This window comes from Microplitis demolitor, chromosome 10, assembly GCF_026212275.2.
Source record: "Microplitis demolitor isolate Queensland-Clemson2020A chromosome 10, iyMicDemo2.1a, whole genome shotgun sequence".
Lineage (NCBI taxonomy): Eukaryota > Metazoa > Arthropoda > Insecta > Hymenoptera > Braconidae > Microplitis > Microplitis demolitor.
Window position 1 is genome coordinate 7,486,921 of NC_068554.1, and position 23,812 is coordinate 7,510,732.

Here is a 23,812-nt window from a genome sequence, read left to right on the forward strand (position 1 = left end):
TTATTTAGAGTCCGATTAATTTATGTTTGATAATTCTCGACTAGTAGTACTAAAGTGTAACGTGGATATTATTTTTTTTCAGCTTTACTTACTAAGAACTGTGAGATACTGAAGTAGATGTTATCAAACCATTTAATTTTATTATTATTTTTTTTTATGATTAAGTATAGATGTGAGATTATAATATATATATATATATATATATAGGTATGTATAAATCACTTAACGATATGAAATCAAAGTGATGAAGATGCACAGAAATAATAAATCCAGAATCTTATCATCCACGAATTATCTAATAATGTAGATAGTTTAGCGAGACGAGAGAATATAAACGATTGAATATGTGAGATATAAAATCATTAGCTAAGATGAATATGTTTTATTTCATATTAATAATTTTTATTATTGCTGCTGGTAGCAATGGAGAATACCATCCACCACTTAAAGGGTGAGTTATTTCAATATAAATAATATTACAAAATTTATATAATAATTGTTAACAGAGAAAAATCATTAGAACTTATCGAGCATGATCATGCGTTAATTTCATGCATGACCATGAATATTTGCCAGCCATGAGCATGTGTAATTATGCTTTCTCATGCATGATCTCGCATGTTCATGGCTGGCAAATTTCGGGCATGATCATGCTTGAGCAAGCATAATTATATTTAACCAAGCATGTTCATGGTCGGTACATATTCAGGCATGATCAGGCCTGAGCAAGCATAATCCTTAGAATTATTAAAAAAAAAATATAACGATAATTAAATGTTAAATTAACCTTTTAACCGTGAAGTCGGACAAAATCGTATCCATGGTGCCAGTGTGAATTACCTACGTACGCTCATTACCTCTATTGCCTCTATTGGCTCTATTACCACAGTTTACGAAACTCAGACTCGGTCATTACCGAGATCCACTCATCTTTTAGATTCATTTAGTGCCCTTTTATTTTTTACTCTGATGTTTTCAATGATTTTATTTTTGAAATTATATTTGATAATGTATTATAAAAGTAAATTAATTTAAGTTTTAGAGGAAAATTAATTTCAAAATTTTTTTTTAGTTATGAATTTTTCAGCGCCCACAATTCTTATTGGATCTAATATAATTTAATACGCTTATTCTATGGGCAATTACTTTGATTAAGTTTGAAGATCGAATCAATCAGTTGATCAGTCTAGAAATTATAACTTTTTGAAATTTTCACGATTTTTTGAAAAAATCAGTTTTTGTTCACTATCAAAGATCATGTAACTCCAAAAATAAATTCATAGACAATTTCCGTAAAAATTATCTTAAAACTTGTTTAATAAGTTTTAATATTTGTCCTTAACTTAATGTTTTAACTATTTCTTCTAATAACTTGAGAGCCTTAAAAATTCAACCAAAATCAAAAAAATCACTGAATATGGTTTTAATGATTGATAAATTATGTATTTTATGTTAGCTGTATTATGTAGCTAATCCAATAATTTTTTTAATCCCTGCTACATCATTTTTTTTCTTTGCAAATTCTTATATTTGATTGTGAGGACCTTAATTATTATCATACGTACGGCATTGCCCGCTAGAGCTCAAAAATACGCATTACCAAAGATACGCGATGCTCGCGTGACAGGCTGCAAAGTGAAAAAAACGCCCAGAAGTGTTAAAGGGTTAACTTATTTTGTTAGTATTTTTGTTTAGTTAATGTTTACTGGCTAAAAGTACTTTTGAAATTTTGCCCGTGACTATCCTTCAAACTTATCTATCTTTTTCAGTTTACGACAATTCTTAACATCTTTTGAAAACTCAGGGTAGTAAAAAATAAAATATTACGTGAATTCATTCTGTAGAGGTATAGTGTTTTGACTACACGGAGAAAAATGCAGGTTAAAATTAAATAATAATTACAATCATAATGAAAAATTTGCTATCTTAAATAAAAAACTACAATCCATAAAAAAAATTACGATGATTTGTAGGAAATTAAGATTTAATTTCAATTATTACTTTCTAGATTGTAATTTTTACTCATAATAACAATCACAATAAAGCTTCGTTAAATTTTTGCTTGAAAAAAATCAATATTCACTTATTCACATAAAAATATTTAAATCTTACAAAAAATAGAGATTGTTATTAGAATTATTAAAAGTTAGAACATTGGTCGCAATTCTTGTTTCGTAGTTGGTAAATATTGCATCTCCAAGTGGAATTACATTAATGTAATTCTACGTAGGTATTATACATTTTAGAAAATCAGTAAGACGAATTGCTACTCTGGGAGATGAAATTACTATTTGAGATTGTAAAAATTACTCGCCAGAATACAATTTTCACAAAGCGCAACTAATATTTAATATGTACAATTCACGGAAAAAAATGAATTATATAAATTGAGAACGACAAATAATACAATGATAAAAGTGATCAGTAAAAACTATCATTTTGAAAAGTAATTTTTTCGTTTATGATTAAAACGTCAATAATTACAGAATAAGTATCCCTGATTAAACAACTGAATTCTAAATTTTAATTCTGTTATATTTTGTCGAATTCTGCAAAACAGAATTCAACTGAATAAAAAATGTGAATTTGAATTACAGAGAATGAAACCGAATTAAAATTTTCAAATTCGTTTTAATTTGAACAAAGTCTGGTTTTCCTGCCGAAGTAGACAGAATTCATTTTTAAGTTAAGTACCGAATTAACAGAATTTACCTGAATTGAATAGAATTAAAAATTGAATTCTGTTTAATTCGATCGAATTCAGTTGTTTAATCTAGGATAAAAATCGATTGTCTATGCAAAAAAAATTACTATTTGAACTTTAAAAATCCTAACTGATACTTAGAAAATTGACGACACGTATTATAAAATTTATTATTTGGAATGTTTAAATTCTCTATACAGTGGAGTCTCTCTAACTTTGACTGAGACGAATCCAAAATTCTAGGAATTAAAATTGTAGAAGTACCCCTTCTTTTTACTAGAAGGCGTGGCTTAAAAACAGTGAGTCAGTCGAAACGACCCACGAGTTTTTAAATTTTAAAGGTTAGGGGTTTTCCAAAATTAATATATCAATTTTATTGTTGTAAAACTTCTCAAATAGAAAATCAATTTTTCCAGTGAAACCCATTTTCTGTCACGTAATAAGTTTTTTTTTCTTTTTTTTTTTTTTTTTTGGATTTTCACAATATTAAAGCTTATTTAACTTAAATGTTTATTTACGTACACAAATTTAGGGTTAGAATACTCAGTTTATGCGCAACGCTTATACGCAGAACCGCGCTTTACCTTTGCGCATGTACAGTTGAGTGATAGTGGGAGAACACTCCCCCTGCTCTACTGTATTGACATCCGGGTTCCGAGTTATGATTTCAAACTGTTATTTTTAAAGTTTATTTTTTTCTGTGTAGTAAAAATTATTTGTACATTATAATTTTTATTTGTCGCTAGTAAATTTTGTTTAGAATGCAGTAATTTTTATAATCAACAGGAATTATTATTCTAAATAATATATTGTAATTTTTACTTTGAGTTTTATAGAAGTGTTGATTTTTTTTTTTGAACGTTTTGATGATATAACTTCTCAAATTGTAATTTTTTTTTTTCAAATTTAGTAAAAATCACTTGATTTTTTTCTCCATGTACGAAAAGACGATGTAATAATCTTGAATTGACTGCTCGGAGAAAAATGTTGGCTTGAAACCTACAAATTTTTATTATGCTGTCGACCAAACTTGCAACAGGAAGTGAAACATCCAAAAAATTATTATGCTGTCTCACGATACTTACTACCTGCGAGAAACTTATCGATAATAAGCTTTAATAACAATTAATTTCATACATTATAATAATTGTGAACCGGCATAATAATTTTTTATAATAGCATAAAAACTTTTTGGATGCTTCACTTTCTGTTTCAAGTTTGGTTGACAGTATAATAAAAATTCGTAGGTTTCGAGCCTACATTTTTCTCTATGTGTGTATTTATGTCAGTGACGAAATTAAACGAAACAGAATTTTTTCACCGTTAAAACTCTATACAAAGACTAAATTGTGCCCGTTAGTTTTTCGAAAAAATCATCATCAGTCCCCACGGAAAAAATGGGTATTTTTCTCATTTTCGCATAAATAATTTTCCAATAGTGACATAGATATTTTTACTACGTCAACACAAGAATTTTTCCTATTATAACGTAAACCGTTTTTATTTACGCGACAGAGACTCGAATAAAACCCAGAATCCGTATGTGGTCACCCACGTGTAATAAAAATTATACATAATAAAAATTTTTTTTTTTTAAATTTTAATTGTTTTTCTAGTGTATAGCCGCAATTACGACCTTTTACACTTTTTGCCTTTATATCGCAACTTGCTTTACTTCTCCTCCTCTGCCTTCCGTTGTGCGGCTGTGGCCCGATTTGTGCTTATACTGTACTGCATCATTACAGTGATGCCCTGCAACCTCCCTTGTGCAATGGAGGTGCAGTGGCTAGGGAAACCACAGAGAAAACCTAGCCAGTACAGTTCGGTTTGGGTGAAGCTCCAGTGATCGATAAAATTCCCATTTTACCGATCACTGGATCTTCATCCTGCGCCTAGCGATCAGAGACCTTCGTTCGAACCCGACGCGTGGCTAAACGGTCACCCAGCCAAGTAGTGATCATGCTCGATGCTACTTAACTTCGGTGATCGCCCGAGCTACGCGCGTGCCGAACGGCTGCCTCAGCCGCCTTGTACATAATAATTATAAATGAAATAATGGTGTGCCTGGACCAGCTCCTTAGGCTTAGTGCACGAGGGCGCCAGCCGGTTTTGCTAAAATGGACGAAAATTATAAATTATCAGGGGAGAGATCAAGGGACAAAATCTTGAGCGAGAATGTATGCACCAAGCGATAAGACAACCAAATAAATATAATGAATAAAGTAATAAGGAATATTGGATATCACTGGATTCTTTTATACTATAATATTCAATTCAAATATATTTTTAAACTCAACAAATTATTACAATACCAAATATTATTTACTATTATTAATTTCTTAAAATAAATTTGTATTGACTAATAATATGTTTTTATTAGCCAAATAATAATGATAAAAATCAAATTAAATTAAATTAAATTAAATTATCCACTGAGAAATTCGAATCACCAATTGCAAATTTACCTTCAATGAAATAATATAAATTGTATAAAAATAAAAACACTTTTTTTTTCTCAATTTAAAATTATTTACTCTGGGGAGAGAACGTCACGGGTACTCAGTATAAATTCGACAACACTGGGTTGCATACCATAAAATTATAAAATAAATTTTACCCACAGAGAAATAATATTTTAAATACTGTTGTAAGGCAAAGAGCCAACTACGCTATCCTTGTCTAATCTTATAAGGAATTTATTCGACACGTCTACACAAGTATGCACCAAACTCTAGGACATATGTCGAAGACACTCAATTTATTATTACAATAATAACTCAAGTTCAATTGTTGATAAATTATTTATCGCGATCGACTCTATTGAGGGTCCAGTGGTAGCCGATACAACAAATGAAAATGCAATTGACTTACCGGCGTTGACAATAATTTACTTCTAGAAAGTTTCAAATATAAATAGTACGTAAACTACACTTTCAATTTATATAACGAAATATTAATTAACTAAATTAACTTTCTCTACTATTTAATTCCTTATTAATGGCAACTGGGCCAGATCGAATTTTACCAAAAGAAATAACGGTCAACAACACGTCCTATTTTTACAATAGCCCGGTCCTCTTTGACTATTTCTTCGTCGGTTTTCCGGGAGATGGGTATCACTCACGGGTTATCCACTCTAATGACCTTGGGCCCAAAATTATTAATTAAAATAAAATATTTAAATTTATTACGTGACCTGAGATATCATAATAATGAACTAAATAATATTTTCCATCATTAATCAAAACATAATAAGTATTAACCCTTTAAACAATAAAATAATTATTATTTCAGTGCACCACGTGGCGGGAAGGAGATATTAATTTTTATCCCCACTCTATCGACTTACTCTCCCTTCGGTCGATATTTTTATATATGCTCTACACACACGTGTACTACTGACTGAAATGAAAATATTGATTAAGTACATAAAATTCAAAATAATCATCAAAATATATATACAATAAACAATAATATTAATAATTCATAAATAAATCATAATTAAATAATTAATTAAAACTATATAAATACATATATAATAAAATATTATAATAATTAAATGCGCTTCAAATTAGCTAGCAGGAAAGCGCGCGCAGTGATTCACGTTTGAATCGCTATGTGACACTATGTCACATAGTAAATGTACCTATTCACATAGGAACAGTACCAATGTTAGTATAGTGATTTATCTTATGCTAACACAGTGCAAATAACTATGCAACATAGGAAAAATTCCTATGTTATTATAGGTATTTGTCATATGTTAGCATATGAATTATTCCTATGCCGACATAGTGAAAAACCCTATGTGAACATTAGAAAAATTCCAAGGGATTCAACGAGGTACCTAAAAAATTTGGTGAACAATTTTTTTCACCAAAATTTTTCTAAATTAGACATAATGACCCTTTACATCATTGAAGACCATTTGGAACTTCAAACAATTTTTTTTTTCATAAAATCAAAAAAAAAATTTTTTTACCATAAGTTATTATTATCACTATTATTACTATTAATATCATTACTTACCCGTCCGGCATCAATGTCAGAAAGATTACATAATGTTATCCAAAAAATGTTACCTTTAAGAGCTCAGAAAAATGTTATCGTTTTAATAACTTTATGTTGAGGTCATTTAAAAGAAATCTGAAAGTTAGCAAAATAATAACTATTCATGGATGTCTCGAGAACATCAAAAAAATAACTTTCTTATGAGACTATTATAACCTCAACTTTCGTCAGCTAATGTCATTGTTACGTATATGTACTAATGATTATAAACATTATTTATTGATTCTGCTCTAAAGTAATTACATAAAATTAGTTATTATAAATACAATAGCAAAATGTCGAAAAAAAAAATTTTTTTAAATTTGTGTAAAAATAAAAAATATAAACGAATACAGTGCTTTTCAAATAAATTACATAATTTTGAAAATCCATCTAGTGATGAAAATGAAAAAGTAGAAAATAATTCTCGCTTTGTAAGTAATAATATATCTTGTGATGAGTTGGATGATGTTGATAATTAAAGAAATAGTAATACAGACAATAATACTGATAGTGAAAAACTTAATGAAAATAAAATAAGTAATTACAGTTCTGACAGTGAAACTAATGGCAATTCTGACTCACGTATATTATCGATCTGTAATCAATTAGAAAAGAATGCTTTGGTAGCTATCAATGAAACAAGTTTATCATCGAAACTAGCTCAGTGAGTGATTGATTTCAATATATATCACGTGAAGCAGCGAATAAACTCCTAAAAATATTAAAAACATCGAATCAAGAAGAAATCAGTAATCTTCCTCTTGATTCTCGGACTTTACTTGGTAAACCAGAAACACCGATAGTAATGATTGTCATTAATATTTATATCGATGGGCTGCTGATTGCTAAAAGTTAGATGAGTCAACTTTACCCCGTACTTGCGCAAATTCATCCCGAAGTTTCTCAGCCATTTGTAATTGGGATATATCATGGATATGAAAAAACCAAAAGTGTATATTATGATCTCCGTAAACTGATTTCTTTAAGATCTCTAAAAAATGTTATCTTTCTAACGTCCAACCGATCTAAGCTCCTAAAAATATCCTTAGACGGTGCGTAAGAGGCTTTTCTGATATCTTTCTATTATCTTCGGGATAACTATTTCGGATGTCAGATCAAAAAAATGTTATATTTAAGAGCTCTGTTTGTCATCTTTTTGCCAGACGGGTATGCGAAATTTGAATTGCTAAAAACTTATTCTCAACAATTTTTTTTATTTTTTTTTTTTTCATTTTTCCAAAATTTTTCTATTCATATTAAAATTTTTTGTTCTTTTTTTTGATGTCTGTATCCCATACCCAGAAAAAATTGGTATGCATGATCATTTACTAATCTTATGCATGATTAGACCTGAATATTGGCCAGCAATGAGCATATACGATCTACCTTGAGCATACATGATTTTAACTGAGTTTAAAAATATTTCAGAAATTTTTATGTTTGAAAATTCTCATGTATGATCAGATATGGACATAAATAATCATTCATGATCATGCATGATCAGATTTATCCTCTTATTCAAAAGAATTGAAAATCGGTTACAGTTACTTTTAATAAGAACAATTCTGTCTACTTACTAACCCATAATATTAGTACCTTTGTGACCTATATTGACCCTATATAGTCTCCGTTCAACTTACGGTATTGAACAACTATCAATAATTTATATATCGTTTTACAGCATGCAGTATTTTTCCATTACCTGTAAGACACCAGAGCAATTATCATTGTTAAGGTCATTAACTAATAATCCTAATGTGCTTACTCTCAAACTCTCACAAATTCTTGGTGAATCCGCTGACATATTGGTAACTGCTGATGAATCATCACAATTTAAAAATATTTTATTGTTATATAAAATTGATCACACAATAATTACCGATGATGTTGAACATGTTGTCCATGAAGAAGCTCTTAAAAATAATATTGTTCGTATGCAATCTTCTCGTATTACGTTAAATAAACTATCAGCCGAACCGTTTGATTATTATCCTCGTTATCATGAGGCAAGTATGATAAATAAAAATGGTGGGAGCATTTAAAAAAAATCTTTTTGATTTGGATTCATTAATTATTTAGTCAACTGACAAAAACTTTTTTTACTATACCTGCAATAAACGTTTGAATTCTTGCCATTTCAGTAGTAAGAAAGTCATTCTTTTCATTTAAGAGAAATCAAATGATAAAAATTAGCTCATGCGTCATTTTTTCGTAAACAGCAGCAAGACTTTAAACTTTAACGGATAGGTTTAATGAAAAATAGTATACACACCACGGAGGACGATAGGATGTTTCAAATAGTGGATTTGTTACCTTGGCCTTCGGCTTGGGTAGATAATTACACAAGCGAGTTAGCATTTCCTACTTTCCTTCCTTGTGTAATATACTATTTTTATTATATAAATATTAATCATACATTTTGGTTGCAGATGGAAGAATACATTACATTTCTCGCAAAAAACTATAGTGAAATTGTAAGCGTTGATAGCATAGGTACTTCTTTTCAAAATCGAACATTGTACGTTATAAAAATTTCCTCTGGTGGGGATAATAAGCCGCAGATTCTTATTGATGCGGGAATCCATGCCCGAGAATGGATAGCGCCGTCTACTGCACTATATGCAGTACATCAACTAGTAACAAATCAAAGCAATACTTATCTTTATAAAAATGTTGACTGGCTTATTATACCGAGTTTAAATCCTGATGGTTATGAGTATACCCATTCGAATGTATGTTAAAAAAACAATGAGTATAGACTTGATCAGATTATATTTAAATAAATTGTTACTAGATCCGATTACGTCAGTGTTTAATTCAAACGTATTAGTCTAGTTTGATTTATCAAATTTTCATTCACCTTAAGAAATCTTAGGCAAAATACGAAGGAGTTTCTTCAATTTGCTAATATAAAAATGCAAGCTATTAGTCTAGGATCCAGCATTAAAAAGACCTACCCTCATCTGTTAATTGAATTAAACAATGTTGTGAGAGCTTATTCCGATATAAAGAACTTAAGAATTTATTAGTTGTCAAGAAATTCCTGCTGCCATTAAGTTTAATAAATTTATTTGTAATTAAATTTTATAAGACAGTTGCCTTCACGTGTTAATTAAATTTTCCAAGTGCCAGATCATTGTGTAGTATACTATAAAGTAATAAATAACAGGCTGCCACTTTTATAACTGCTACAAGTCATCCGTAGCCACACGGAAAAAAATTGTAGTTGCTACAACAACAGCTGTAGTTGATATTACTACAAGTTGGAGTAAAGAAATGCCAACTCCAACTTGGAATAATCTCAACCACACGTGTAGTAAAATCAGTACTATTTATGTAGTACCCTTCACTACATGTAGAGTACTCGCTACTAAGCATCTTTTACTACAATATTGTGGTTAGAAGAATCACAATTTTTTTTCTTGCAGGCGTAAATAGGTAAGGTAAAATTACGTAATTCTTCTCATCTGTTAATTAAATAATGTTGGTATTTATAAAAAGTTTGGGAAAATCTGAATATTTCAATAATTAGCTTCTTTATTGAAAGTGGCTGCAGCCCATAAAAAAAAATTCTTTAATATTTTAAGCAGAGAGTGACAGGATCATACTTTCTCGCGCAATAAACAAGAACCCTATATCATATTATAGTGCGCTTCGTTGACAGAGACAATAGTAGCCCGAAAGAGAGCAAGCAGTTTTGCTTGACGTGTTTTGAGTATCTTCTGTTGACCTAAGTTGCGTGCGCATCAACAACGCGGCTTCCTTTTTCATCGAACGAACAAGTACCAGTCTGTATTTCTCTTCATGGTCAACTCTCGTAGTCATAGATCATTTTTAATAAATATTGCACGACTCTTAATGCGAAGCATTAGAGTGTGCTTTATGATCGAAATTATTTATTGCGGCTGTAGCAACATTTAAGTTTGCAACTAAATGATAACGTGTTCAGAATTTAGCGCGATTTAATCTTGAACTTGATTTTTTACTTAACAGATAAGAGAAACTGTCTTATTAAATATAATTACTAATTAATTCAATTAACAGACGAAGGTAGGTTTTTTTAATGCCGGATCCTAGACTACATGGTAATACCAGCCCGTATGTATACCAACCTAACATTACGTGTTAGCCTAAACATCAAATTCGGTATTACTGTAAGATTTATACCATTATTCTTATAGAAAGAATACTTATTCTCTCTACAGAAAAACTTGTTTCGTAATACTTTAGTTTTCGAGGATAAAATTTTTTAACTCCCGCGAAGAAAATGATAAATTTTCATTAGATGTCGACGTTTTGAGGTCCTAGGAAGCTATTCTGACGATTTTCATAGTGATGCCAGAGTGTCTGTGTGCATGCAAGTGCGTGCGCGTGTGGGTGTGTGTGTGTGTGCCAGTGTGGTGGAGCGTGGATTCAACAAGAAAGACCACGGGCCTTTCAGTCCTCCTGCGTCGTTCCCACGTCATATTTACGATATTTTGTTTAGTTATCATTTCTTTATTTTATTTTATTTTAATGTAATTAATCGGCTTCTTCCACAGAATAAGAATTGCGACCCTCTCTCCACAACCTAGCACAATGAGCGCACTAGGAGGTGCCGCCACCGCCGTTCATGTCTTCCATCTCCGAAGGATTTAGAATTTAGGATTTAATTTACGTGTACGTTTAGAACGGTTGCCGATACCGGGGAAGTAAAAGTCAGCTGGCCCCTGTTAGGATCTGGAGGAAATGAGAGGGGTGACCGATTTTGTTTAATTTGAGTATTGAGTAATTAAGTAATTTTATTGAATAAAAATTGATGTATAAATTTTGGCGAGTCTAATCGAGTATAAAAAAAAAATTAATGTAACGGGACCGTTAAGTCCACCTCCATTTGACAGGAGGCCGATACCACGCCCAGTCGAGTATACTCGCGCTGCGTAAACCCTATTTGTATATTCTGACTCCACCATATATTATAAAAGCGAAATATGAACATAAGCTCATATTAGCTTACCCTTTCGCCATGCGTAGCATGTGGGTGCTTTACCAACAGCCACCACGAGTCCAACCTCACTTGGACCCAAATACTCCTCCCATCTCAGGAAATAGAGAGACTCTGGTCTAAGTGGGGCTTGTAATGGATCCCCCATGGTACCAATTTCTTGTATTGGTCTTCAGATTGCATAGGTTAGTGGTGGCATGTAATTTCTCCCCATACCCATAAGAGTTTCCTCCACTTATAATCACTAAGATTTCAGACAAGCCATTATACACACTTGCCCTAATCCATCACCTAGTGTTCTCTTACCTCCGAGTTTTGTTGAGGACGTCATGATGTTTTGAGACACAAAAATGGCGGCGATAGGTCCAGTCAGGATAATCGAGTATAAATAAATATTACGTTACAGTATACAGGGCCATAATACATATAGATATATATATATATACATATATATATATATATATAGATATATATATATATATATACATATATATATATATATATATATATATATATATATATATATATATATATATAATTAATTAATTAATGTAACGGGTCCTAAGTCTATCTCTGCCGACCAGAGATCAAGACCTTACCCTTTTGAACATGCTCGTCCTGCGAAATCTTTTCTTTTTTACCATAGTAGTATAAAGCGAAACACTGAGCGAGCTCAATATTGGCGGATGTTATAACCCTTAGGATCAGAGATTCTTAGCGTGAGGGTGCCAAACCAACAGCCACTACGAGTCAATACCCAGAGTATCCTAACATTCGGTTTCTCTCATGCCGGCTTGGAAGGATACGTCCACAGCACCAATTGCATGTATCGGTCGACATACCGCTTGATCGAGAGGGGACGTGGTTTCTTCCCCTGCCTTCCTAAGAAGACACCCAGTTATTTTACATTTATTCGTCCATACTTCAACTCATTCTCACACACATCTAACTTCGGACTGACACCCGAGATGCACAGAGTCCTCTCAAATCGTGAGTTCTGCACACCCATGTCCAGATGCTCCGACAACAACTGGGTGGATGCCAGTTGAACCCCGATCTAGTAGTCTTCTCCTCCTTTCTCTTGGTGTTGGAATTAGCTGCTGGGCTTGTGTTGGAGACAATCTTTGCTGAATCCATTAAAAATTTTAAAGGAGTTTGGGGATGAGGCAAGAACCCGACCGATTTGAGCTCACTCTGAGACCCACACTTCTATGCTCTAGAGCACTTCGCGTTGAGGCTCGAACTCGGTGCATTTTAGCAGTAAGTGCTGAACGGTATCCCACCCTTTGTTACATTGGAGGCATTTGCGATCTTTTGAAAGTTCGTTCTTGAAGAGTCTATTCTTAACACAGCCGTGTGGGCTGGTGTGTTTGCTCGCTAGATGATTAGTAACGTCGGGAAAGAAGTTGAATGTCATTAGTCCTTTGTCGATTGTGGACTACTGTTCTTGCGAATGGTTTCTTTTCTAAGAAAGACAATACCTTCTTCGTCATCTGGTTGCACGGTCGCGGTTCTAAGAGTCTCCTGTTTACCAGTGCAAAGATTGTAATGGGCGCAACGTTCGTCAATCACAAGCTGAATGGGCACTTCCCCTGCAACTACACAAAGTCCCTCATACGATGCTGTCTTGTATGAAGACGTCATCGTAATCAGGGCTCGCCGTTGCAGGGCCCTAAGAGCCTTCTAGTCCTTTACTCCACTTAGGTCACTCCAACCTGCCACCACATAAGTGACAACAGGCAGGAATTAGCCTCTGTAGATAGTGGACATAACCGGAAAGCGCAGTCCCCATTCAGTCCGGCGAGACGGCGTAGACGACCAAAAGTTTTATCTACTTTTGTGGGCCTTGTCTTTATGTGTGTTGTTGGTTTAAGTTCCTGGTCAAAGTGTACCCCTAAGTATCTAACGCTCTTTTTTAATGCTATTTTTGTTTTATATATTGAGATTTTCGGTAGCTTTGAATCATATGGACCTCTGTCCTTGCGTGGACCACGTCGGGTGTAATCTCTCTTGAGGAATATTACCTCGATCTTGGACTCCGACAAGTTTCGCGGAACGACACTATTCCAGTATCGAATCTACCGTCCCTTGTGCTTTTCTTTCAATGTCGGCACGTGAGGTGCCGTCTATGACGTCGAGGAGGTCGTCAGCATAGGCTACAAATTAACTCCCGTGTTCTGTTGTTTCTGTTATATCCAATTAATTTTTTTTTATTAATTTATTTTATAAATAAATTTCCTCGATCGAATGGTGACACTAAAAGCAAGTGTAATTATTTTCCGATCTCGGGTTGAGATAGTCTGCGCATAGAAAGCCATAAGGCTAAATAAAGACGCATATATTAAAAATAATTAAAAAAATGATAATCAATTAAATGGTTTTACATCTTTTATAAGTGAAATCCATTGTAACAATTATAGTGTATAAGTGCTGTAATTGAAAAGTTGAATAGAAAGACAAAAGATGACGATCTTTACCTAGTGAGTTCATTTGAAAATAGCACATAAGACTTTATCCTACAACCCCAGCCGCGTCCATTCAACCAAATCCATCCGGAGGAGGCCGAGTGAGCTGCAAAGTTCTGGAGGGATAAAAGCATGCCGTGTTAGAAGAAAGAATCAGCTAAAGGCAAGTGAGAGACAGTATTAATATCTTTGCTCTCTGTTGATCGAGTAATAAATGCAACGTAACCAAGCTCGAAGGCGTTTGGGTTCACACTCTTCGAAAAACCCACATTAAATAATAAATATAGGAAGTTAAAATCTTCCTCGTATTCTTTATTGTTGTCCGCAACCTCCATATCGCTCGTTAAATTTTTCTATCGCTACCAAAGGGAAAAATCCCGGATAATTAATTTAAATCAAAGTGGCGGACATAACATTTCCAATTCTTTAAGTAGGTCATTAAACATAATGTTCCAAAAAAAAGGTCCCACAACTGATCTCTGTGGACATCTACTTGTTGGCTTTTTATTTTTTTTTCCGAATCCTCATGACAGTGAGACTGTCCTATCCTCAAATTAATTCTGAACCACCCTGTAAACATTTTTGAGGTATTCCCGTTTTTTTAAACCCTTGAGTACTCGCCGCCACCCGTTATTAAAGGCGCCAGAAATATCAAAGAGAAGTCCAATTGCCAGATTCTCTGTTGTCGAATCTAGCAAGCAACGCATCTCAACGATTGCATCTTCAGTCAACCTTTTGGCCATGAAATCAAATTGTTGACTGAAAATCTTATCCCCAGCTAAGACTGTGGTAGCAGGTCTCGACTTTAGTAATCTTTCAAATACCTTCCCGATTATTGAGAGTAAACATATTGGCCTATAAGATTTGGAGTCACCTGCATCCTTGTCACTGCTCTTAAGGAGCATAATAATCCCACCCTCTTTCCATCCGATTGGGAAAACTCCTAATTCTAGACATCTGTTATATAATTCTAAAATTTCCCTGATAAAATAATTGCCACTCTTTTGATTACTTCGTTCTCAACTAAGTCCAGCCCGGGTGCTTTTTTGTTCTTAAGGGTCTTTAAAATTTTGTATGGCATCCGCGGTGTCTGGTGGCGTCTCTGAATTTGCCCTGATCGCTTTTGGCTCCTCCGTTTCTTCGTCTGATTTATCGTCTATAATGTGTGTGTTGAGAAAGCAACTAACTGTGTCCTTAAAGCTTTCTGTGGATCGCCCGTCACGCCGGAGTGTAGCGAACACTCTATTAACTCAGTGTTTGTCTGCCTGGAGCTTGTAAACGATGCCCCAGTGCTCCTTGTTGCCGTTCGACGTAACAACCTCTCGCCAGTTGATTTCTCTTTGTCTTTTAATATGTTTTGAGTATGTCTTGTAAAGTGTTATGTCTTTTTAAGTTCTGTCTTTTTACCTTCTTCCGTCTCCCTCTAGCTTTGTAAATTACTCTCTTTTCTTTAGTTAGCTCTCTGGTCCACCAAGGGTATGATTTTGTGTGTGAATTTTTCCGCAGGATAGCCAATTCGCATGACTCTACTATGGCTTTAGTGAGTGCATCGGCATACCGTTCCACGTCCTCGACCATTTCCAGCGCTAGACCTTCAAGATTTACTCTTGCAAGTTCCGGTAGTTTTTCGCGGAACTTCTCCCAGTCGGCCAACGCAAGGTTGAACAGCTTGGGATCCGCCCCCTCGAGACCCTCTCTCAAGAATTAATTATTAATGAAACAATTAAAGGCAATATTCACTCGATTCAGATTACTATTTTTTTTGAGGTCAATGCAGTACAGCAATTTCAAATAATTCGATTTTTTATTGAATTAATTGCAATGACAGTTTCTACGGACCTAAAAACATATTACTTTCAACACTAAAATTCATTTGCTTTAATAAAATTTTGACTCAACTGAAAATGCATATCTTCAATTACCTTACAATTTACTTTGAGTGAAATTTTTAATTAATTCATATAAAACAAAAATCATTATTGTATCAACCGCATCATGACTTGAACTAGTTTATTCATTTTTTTTTTTTTTAATGAAAATAGTATATTGTACAACTAGTGCGGTAAGGTGTCGATTGCCCACAAACGATGTAAGTGCGCTTATTTGCTCCTGTGGGTAATCGGCAACACCGCACGAATTGAACATACTTTTTTTTATTAATAATGCGATACGAGTACTATTTTAGTGCTCGCTGTTCTACTCCTCATGCAGATAATCGTATAGCGCACACAAATGTCGTGGGAATAGTTGAATGGGCAAACAGCTATTTGGCGAACAAACCCGAATGGAAAAGCTATATATTGTTAAAAGTATATAAAAAATATATGGTGAATATGTGATATAGCCGCAAAAATTTCTATACTGAAAAATTTATGGTTTTTACATATATTGGATTATATATTTATAATAATATATTTACCCATATATAATGTTTTGTATTTTTCTATACATTCTTATCCAAAAAATTTTAAAAACAAGAAATTATTATGAAATTTTTAGCGATTTTTAGAAGTCTGTTTTTAAAAAAAAATTTTTCAAAAAATTCCAAAAGGAAGCTTGTAGGATATTCATTCAAGCTTCTCAAACTGCTCTTTAAATTACTGTACGGCCATTAGTTGCTGAGATATTGATAATCAAAAAGAAAAGGATCCTTTTTCATTTGAAGGCTGATATCTCAGCAGCGAATCGTCGTACAGAGAAGCACAAAAAAGCAAATCGTAGCTGAATAAATTTCCTAAACGAGCCGTGAATTGTTTTTTTCGAAAAAAATTTTCCCAGCCCCGTAGACCTAAAACACAAAACCAAAAAATTTAGAAAAATTTAGTCTCGAGCTATTTCTTATGATTCCGCAAAAACCGTGGCTCAAACAATTGTTCTGCTAGAAGACCCTTAAACTAGAGATTTTAAGCTTCAATTTGCTTTTTTTATTTTTTCGATACGATCATTTTTCACGAAAATACACACTTCCAAAAATCACTAAAAATTTTATAAAATTTTCTTGTTCCCTTAATTTTTTGGATAAGTGTATTATCTTATATAATGCTCAATATATTCTTGTCATATATAGATAGTATATATATAGTTTATAAGTATAATATAATAAACTTGACATATACTTCCATATATTTTGACCCATATTATTAGTGATATATGGTCTCTTTATAATTGATTATATATGAAAAAACTTAAATGTTTAAATATATGGTTTGCAATATATTCGAATTATATTTTTCCAATGTATTAAAACCTATATTTTTCGCTATATATTAAAAATTTTATTTTTTTAATATACTTTTTCAATTTCTACACAATTCCACAAAAAAAGTCAAGTTTATTATTTTTTTTTCTGTTCATTGACCTTACATTTACTGAATAACTAACGCAATAACCTAAGAAAAGTAAAAAAAAGTGCCATATATCTACGATATATTGGAAACCATATATTTTGCAATATACTGGAAAATTATAAATGTTTGTATACTTTATAAGATTTATGAATCATTGTAAAATTATTTTTTTCGAATAATGTTATGTTATTTGGTCCCTCGCGGTTTTGAATCACCCTGGAAACACCCTGGAAACAAGGTGGAATCATGGTGGATCTACGGCGGTTACACGGTGGGTTTTTCATCATGTTATCACCATGATTCTACGGTGGTTACATGGTGTACCCACCGTGATTCCACGTACACCACGTAACCACCGTGGAATGTCGGTGAATACACCGTGTAACCATCGTGGAAACACGGTGATAAAATGGCACAAACCCACCCTGGATCCACCATGATTCCACCGTGTTTCCACTCCCAGGGTGTTTCCAGGCTAATTTAAAACCGCAAGGGGTCGTATCTAAATTATTTTACAAAATATTGTGATCCACACACCTTTTTTCTGTGTACTTCTGTTGACAAGATTCTTCAAAATACTAAGTTTTGTTGACTTTAATATTTTAACAACGTACTTTAAAAGAGATAACTATCGAAAATACCAAGAAAATAAAAAAATATAATTGAAACAGAGATTGGGAAACTACAAGAAAAAAATATATCAATAGTGGAAAAACCATAAAATCATCGTGGAAAGATCAAGGAAATACTGAGTTACCACGGTGAAAACGCCAAAAAACAAACGCAGAAATACTTTGACGCCACCGTCGAATTACGATGAGCTCACCGTGGAAATTTACCGTGGGAGCACCGTGCTCAGGTTCGAAATACCCTCAAACCACCGCAAAAACGTTGGTAAAACCCAGTGGGGACATGGTCGGAACATAGTAGCGTGACTGCACAGAAACCACCGTGGTTCGACCGTGATTCCAATCTGGCGCTGAAACCGCTAGGGGACTTATGACTATTTAATTATATCGTTTATATAAATCTTAAACACTATCTGGACTCGTGGGCTCTTCTGTTACCAAGTGGTCCATGGCGTCGGTCACTTCGCACTCAAAAGGTCTTCTGTTCGAATCCAACAGCCGTTTGAGCGATTATTATTTTGTACTTTTATTTTATATTTCTATTACATTTGATATACATAAAATTCTCAAATTTTATGACGTTCCCGTCGTAATTTATACTCACTTAAATTTGAAATAGTAAAAATAGTGACTGATCACTGTTTCCAAGTGAAAAGTATATCACTACTTCAAATAGTGGTATACTTTTCACCAACAATAACTATTTACTGCAAAATAGCGATCATCACGTGATTTTCACTAATTCGTTTTTAGAGAGTACTAAAGAGCTTAAGACTTTGGTGTTATTTGTCTGAAGTATTATTTCTTGAATGTGATTTACAATGCTACATTGTGAAAATTAGGATTTTAAAGGTATAGTCCACTACTACAATAATCAATACAGGAAAAAATTACGATGTTAGTATCATAAATTTAACTGGAATTTTTTTCCGTGTAGTTTCCGAATGAATTATGTCTATTGTAATAGAGAAATCCATTTTAATTAAATTCAATCTTATCAGGTCTGCTCATTTTTTTTTTCTTACGTAACTTCGAATCATAGTGAATAAACATTAATGGATAAAATTTCAGTATCGATTCTGGCGAAAAACACGTTCTATTAATAAGGGATCAACTTGCATCGGTACCGATGCCAATAGAAATTTCGATTTAAAATGGATGAGTTAATACATTTTTTGTTCTTTATCTGGAACGACTAATATTTTTATCGGTTCTAAATGTTACTTTGAATATTTGAACAGCTGTAGGAGCATCAAGTAATCCTTGTTCAGAAACATATGGCGGACCTAAGCCATTTTCCGAAGTTGAAACACTGGCATTGAAGGATTATGTTATGGCAAATAATAAAACAATTAAAGCCTACTTAACATTGCATTCATATGGTCAGGTTTGGATATTCTTTTTGAATTTACACATAATTTCACATCTCAAGCGCGGAAATGCTAAATGCGTTTTACAGACGTTTTAGAATTTTTCGTTATTTCACTGACTTAAATATTTTCCTCACTTTTTATAATAGTAAAAATTTAAGTTGATTTATAATAACGTTGATTTTTTAATAATTAATTCAGTCTAAAATATCTATTACGTTAATTACCTCGTTTGAGAATTAAGCAACACAGTTTCTTACATAAAACACAACAAATCTATTTATTATAAAATATTATTATTACTTTTTTTTCTACATATTTTTACTACATCTTGAGCGATTGAGGTGTAAACGATTAGATTTCCTAACAATTTATTTATTTATCAAGAAATGAATAACTAGATTTGAGTTGTATAAAATTATTTAGGAATTAATGTATAAAATCAGTTATAAAAAATATTAATAAAAAATTCAATTTTCAGTATTTATTACATCCGTGGGGATATACTTCAGACTTACCTGAAAATGAACCTGAACTTGTAAGTAACAATTAGATTCAAAGAAACACGAATAAATATGGTCCTTAGAATAATATTTATACCATCAAAAAAATGCGGAATTCCTCCAGGCGAGCCCCAATACGTGGCTCCTCGACGATAGCACGGGAAAGTACGAATACTAGACTCGCTCACAGCTAGAATAATTGGTCACTAGTTGGTCAGTAACTTTCGTAATTTGGTCAGGGTTTTGCCTCTCGGAATTTTGAGTTTAAAATTCCAAGGCAATATAAAAAATTTTATCACGGTAAATTCAACATTCAGCCCCCAAAAACATACTGTTTGAATGAAAATTGAGTGATATTAAATGGTCAATGCGATTCATAATTTGGTCAGCAGTCTGTGCGCAAGAAAAAGCAATTTTCAGTGGTGGGGCTTAAAAAAAAAATACATAGCACCCCAAACTCGTTCGAAATCATCCTTTGGCCGTTATTTTGATGGTACCAAAAGAGAAAAAAAATAGTCAACATAAAAATAACAACATAAAAATGTTGTCATTAATTAGTCAGGAACGGAAAATTCAAAAAAGGAAGTTTAAAACTCCAAGGTCACCTAAAATATATTGGCACCCCAAAATGAACGTACGGACTTACTTCACTGCTCAATTTAATCAGAATCAAAAGTATATAAATAGTCACCATGAATTTTAATTTGGTCATTGCTTTATCTTACTTCCAGAGTACTCAAAATATTTCGGCGAAAGTTATATATTAAAGGGAATCTTTCATCATTCTGATAAATTTGAGTGTCGTTTTCATTTTCTGCATTATCGTCGATGTGATCATCGTCAACCAAGTCATTTTCTAGATTTTCGGCATCTTCATCACTACAATGATTTTACTCAAAATCAAAATTAAAATTTTCTAATGCATCTTGAATACCGCACAGCATAGGTTGTACCATCGATAAAGTCGGATATTTGGTTCCACAAGCAAACGTCGTTGCTTGATACAATGGTTGCAAAACACTAACGACATCGATGATTCGATTCCACTTAATCCTTTTTGTACAAGTAGACAACACATCAGACAATGGCTGTCGAAGACTTATCATTCTTTCCAGCATTTCGTATTCTGAGTTCCAACGAGTTTGGACCATCTGAATCAACTGCAGAGAAGGACGTTCACTCAAATTTTTCTGCGCATTTTCTAGCTCTTTTCTAGCCGAATCAGAGTGTGTTGCGATACGTTTAGCCTACGAATATTATATTGAGATCATATAATAATAATAATAATAATAATAATAATAATAATAATAATAATAATAATAATAATAATAATAATAATAATAATAATAATAATAATAATAATAATAATAATAATAATAATAATAATAATAATAATAATAATAATAATAATAATAATAATAATAATAATAATAATAATAATAATAATAATAATAATAATAATAATAATAATAATAATAATAATAATAATAATAATAATAATAACGCCCGCGGTGCATGTTGTGCGGCCAGCGGGGGTCTTATTTACCCCGTGGCGCATCGTGGGCAATGTAGGCTGGCCTCCCATCTGCTGGCCTACCAATCGCACAACAAACTTTACGTTGGGTTAACTCCCCAACGTAAAGTAATACTGAGTTCAAGACAATACTGAACCAGGAAGTGCTCCCCACAACCTGCCCTTCTCGGATGAGGGCAACCCACTAGCTGGGCGGAGTACCGAGATTCCGAACGATGACGACCTTGGCGAACAACGGACTGCATTTAGGTGGACGGAGGAATTACGAGCCGATCTCTTGATGTGCTATAATAACAGTGAACCGGAGCGGAGAGGCTACATGGCGAGGATGCATGCTCTCTGGAGCAATATGCATCCTAACTACAGCCATCTGTCACAACAACATCTCCGAGACTATGCCTCTCATCTCCGGCGAACACGGAGATCACTGTTAATGAACAGACGATTATCTCATCGTCTGTCTTTTCCAGCACAGTTACATCAAGAGAGACGCCGTTCTTCTGAAGACGCTGACAATGATTTTGAAAGGCGACAAGTATGTATCTCAAAGAAGATACACTACCCAAAACAGCTACTTGACACGGTAAACCAAGAACTATCTGCCCGGATTCAGGAAGACTCTATTTTGCTCACCATCAATCAAGCTGTCTATGATGCTGCTTCCTCACTCTTACCTCCAGCGAGGAGAAATATTTCTTCTCCTGAGGCAAAGATGAGAGGGCGCATTGGGCAGCTGTCACTAAAGATTGATGATCTCCGGAAACATGTCTCCCGCATTCAGTGTGTGATTGAGTATGTAAATGCACGTAAAGCATTTACATCCAAAGTCCGCCGCATTGCGGCTGGACTACGCTATCAGCATCACACACTGAATAAGGAGAATCTTCTTAATATCAAAGAAGGTTCCCTTAACAGGTTGCGGGCTCTAGTGACTGCTAAAAAGTCACTAGAGAAAAAGCTGAAGCGGCTTACCGATAACTCTTTGTTTCGGTTAAGTCCTTCACGCTTTCTGACACCTAAGACATCTGTTTCTGGCGATTCCCCATCCATCGAGCAAGTAGAAGCTTTCTGGTCCGAGTTGTATGGTGATCAACCGAACGTGAATCGTGACACTCCAGCTCTCAACGACTTCGAAGCATTTTGTCGACAACATCGCAACGACAATGCTGATGAAGAGAGCCCCGAAGTCAGCGTGGAAGAAGTTCGTTCAGCTCTGAACAATGGTAAGAACTGGGCTGCTCCGGGTCCAGATGGCATTAACCTATTTTGGTGGAAGAAATTAACTTCTACCCATAGTCATCTGGCCCGGATTTTTACAGCGTTCATCAGAGGTAATGAACCAATTCCATGCTGGCTTGTAGAAGGGCGAACCGTGCTCATCCCAAAGAAAGGAGACTTGTCTGACCCGAAAAACTACAGGCCTATCACCTGTTTGAATGCGGTTTATAAGATTTTCACCAAAATCTTGAATAATCGCATTCTGCAGGAGATAGACCCTGTATGGCAGCAGATATACGAACAACGTGGCAGTAAAAGAGGCCTGTCAGGTTGCAAGGCCTGTCAGGTTGCAAAGAGAATCTGTTAGTGGATCGTTGTGTCATTCAAGACGCGATCTGCTATCAGCGCAACCTGTCAATGGCCTGGATTGACTACCGCAAGGCATTTGACTCAACATCTCATGAGCTTATTCTCTTTTTGCTCAAATGCCTTGGGGTCAATCGCGATACAGTGGGATGCATTCGGCGTACGATGCAGCTTTGGCGAACACGGTTCCACATTTCATGTGGCAACGACAAACGTGTAACCGAAGCTGTACAGTACAAACGAGGAGTCTTTCAGGGAGATTCTCTGAGCCCTCTGCTGTTTTGTATCTCACTGCTGCCAATATCTGTTGCGCTACGCCGCACCCGTGGATACTCAGTGGGTCCATCAAATGATCGAAAGTATTCGATCACCCACTTACTCTACATGGATGATCTGAAGGTGTATGCTTCTGATGAGGAACACCTTCAGACAGCCTTGAATATTGTAGGGGAGTATACCCGGGATGTTGGCATGGCTTTTGGGTTGGACAAGTGCGCGGTCGTTAATCTGGTGAAGGGTAAGTGTTCTGATGTGCGTGAGGATATCGAGTTAGTAGATGGGAACGTCATTGACCATCTTGACGCCGGAGAGTCGTACAAATATCTAGGGATTGACGGGAGTCCTATGCAGGACGCCTCG

The 23,812-nt window shown here is 34.1% G+C and overlaps 1 protein-coding gene across 1 annotated transcript in view; it reads left to right on the forward strand.

Moving 5' to 3' along the window:
• Positions 1–302: 302 nt before the first annotated feature.
• The window catches only part of LOC103569002 (carboxypeptidase B), a 30,021-nt gene continuing 6,511 nt past the window's right edge, over positions 303–23,812 (forward strand). Inside the window, exons 1-6 of the mRNA XM_014442364.2 lie at positions 303–451; positions 8,439–8,763; positions 9,187–9,489; positions 19,254–19,344; positions 19,424–19,569; positions 20,034–20,090. Coding sequence (XP_014297850.1) covers positions 372–451; positions 8,439–8,763; positions 9,187–9,489; positions 19,254–19,344; positions 19,424–19,569; positions 20,034–20,090 — 1,002 coding nt within the window. The 5' untranslated portion in view covers positions 303–371. The remainder of the gene's footprint in view (positions 452–8,438; positions 8,764–9,186; positions 9,490–19,253; positions 19,345–19,423; positions 19,570–20,033; positions 20,091–23,812) is intronic.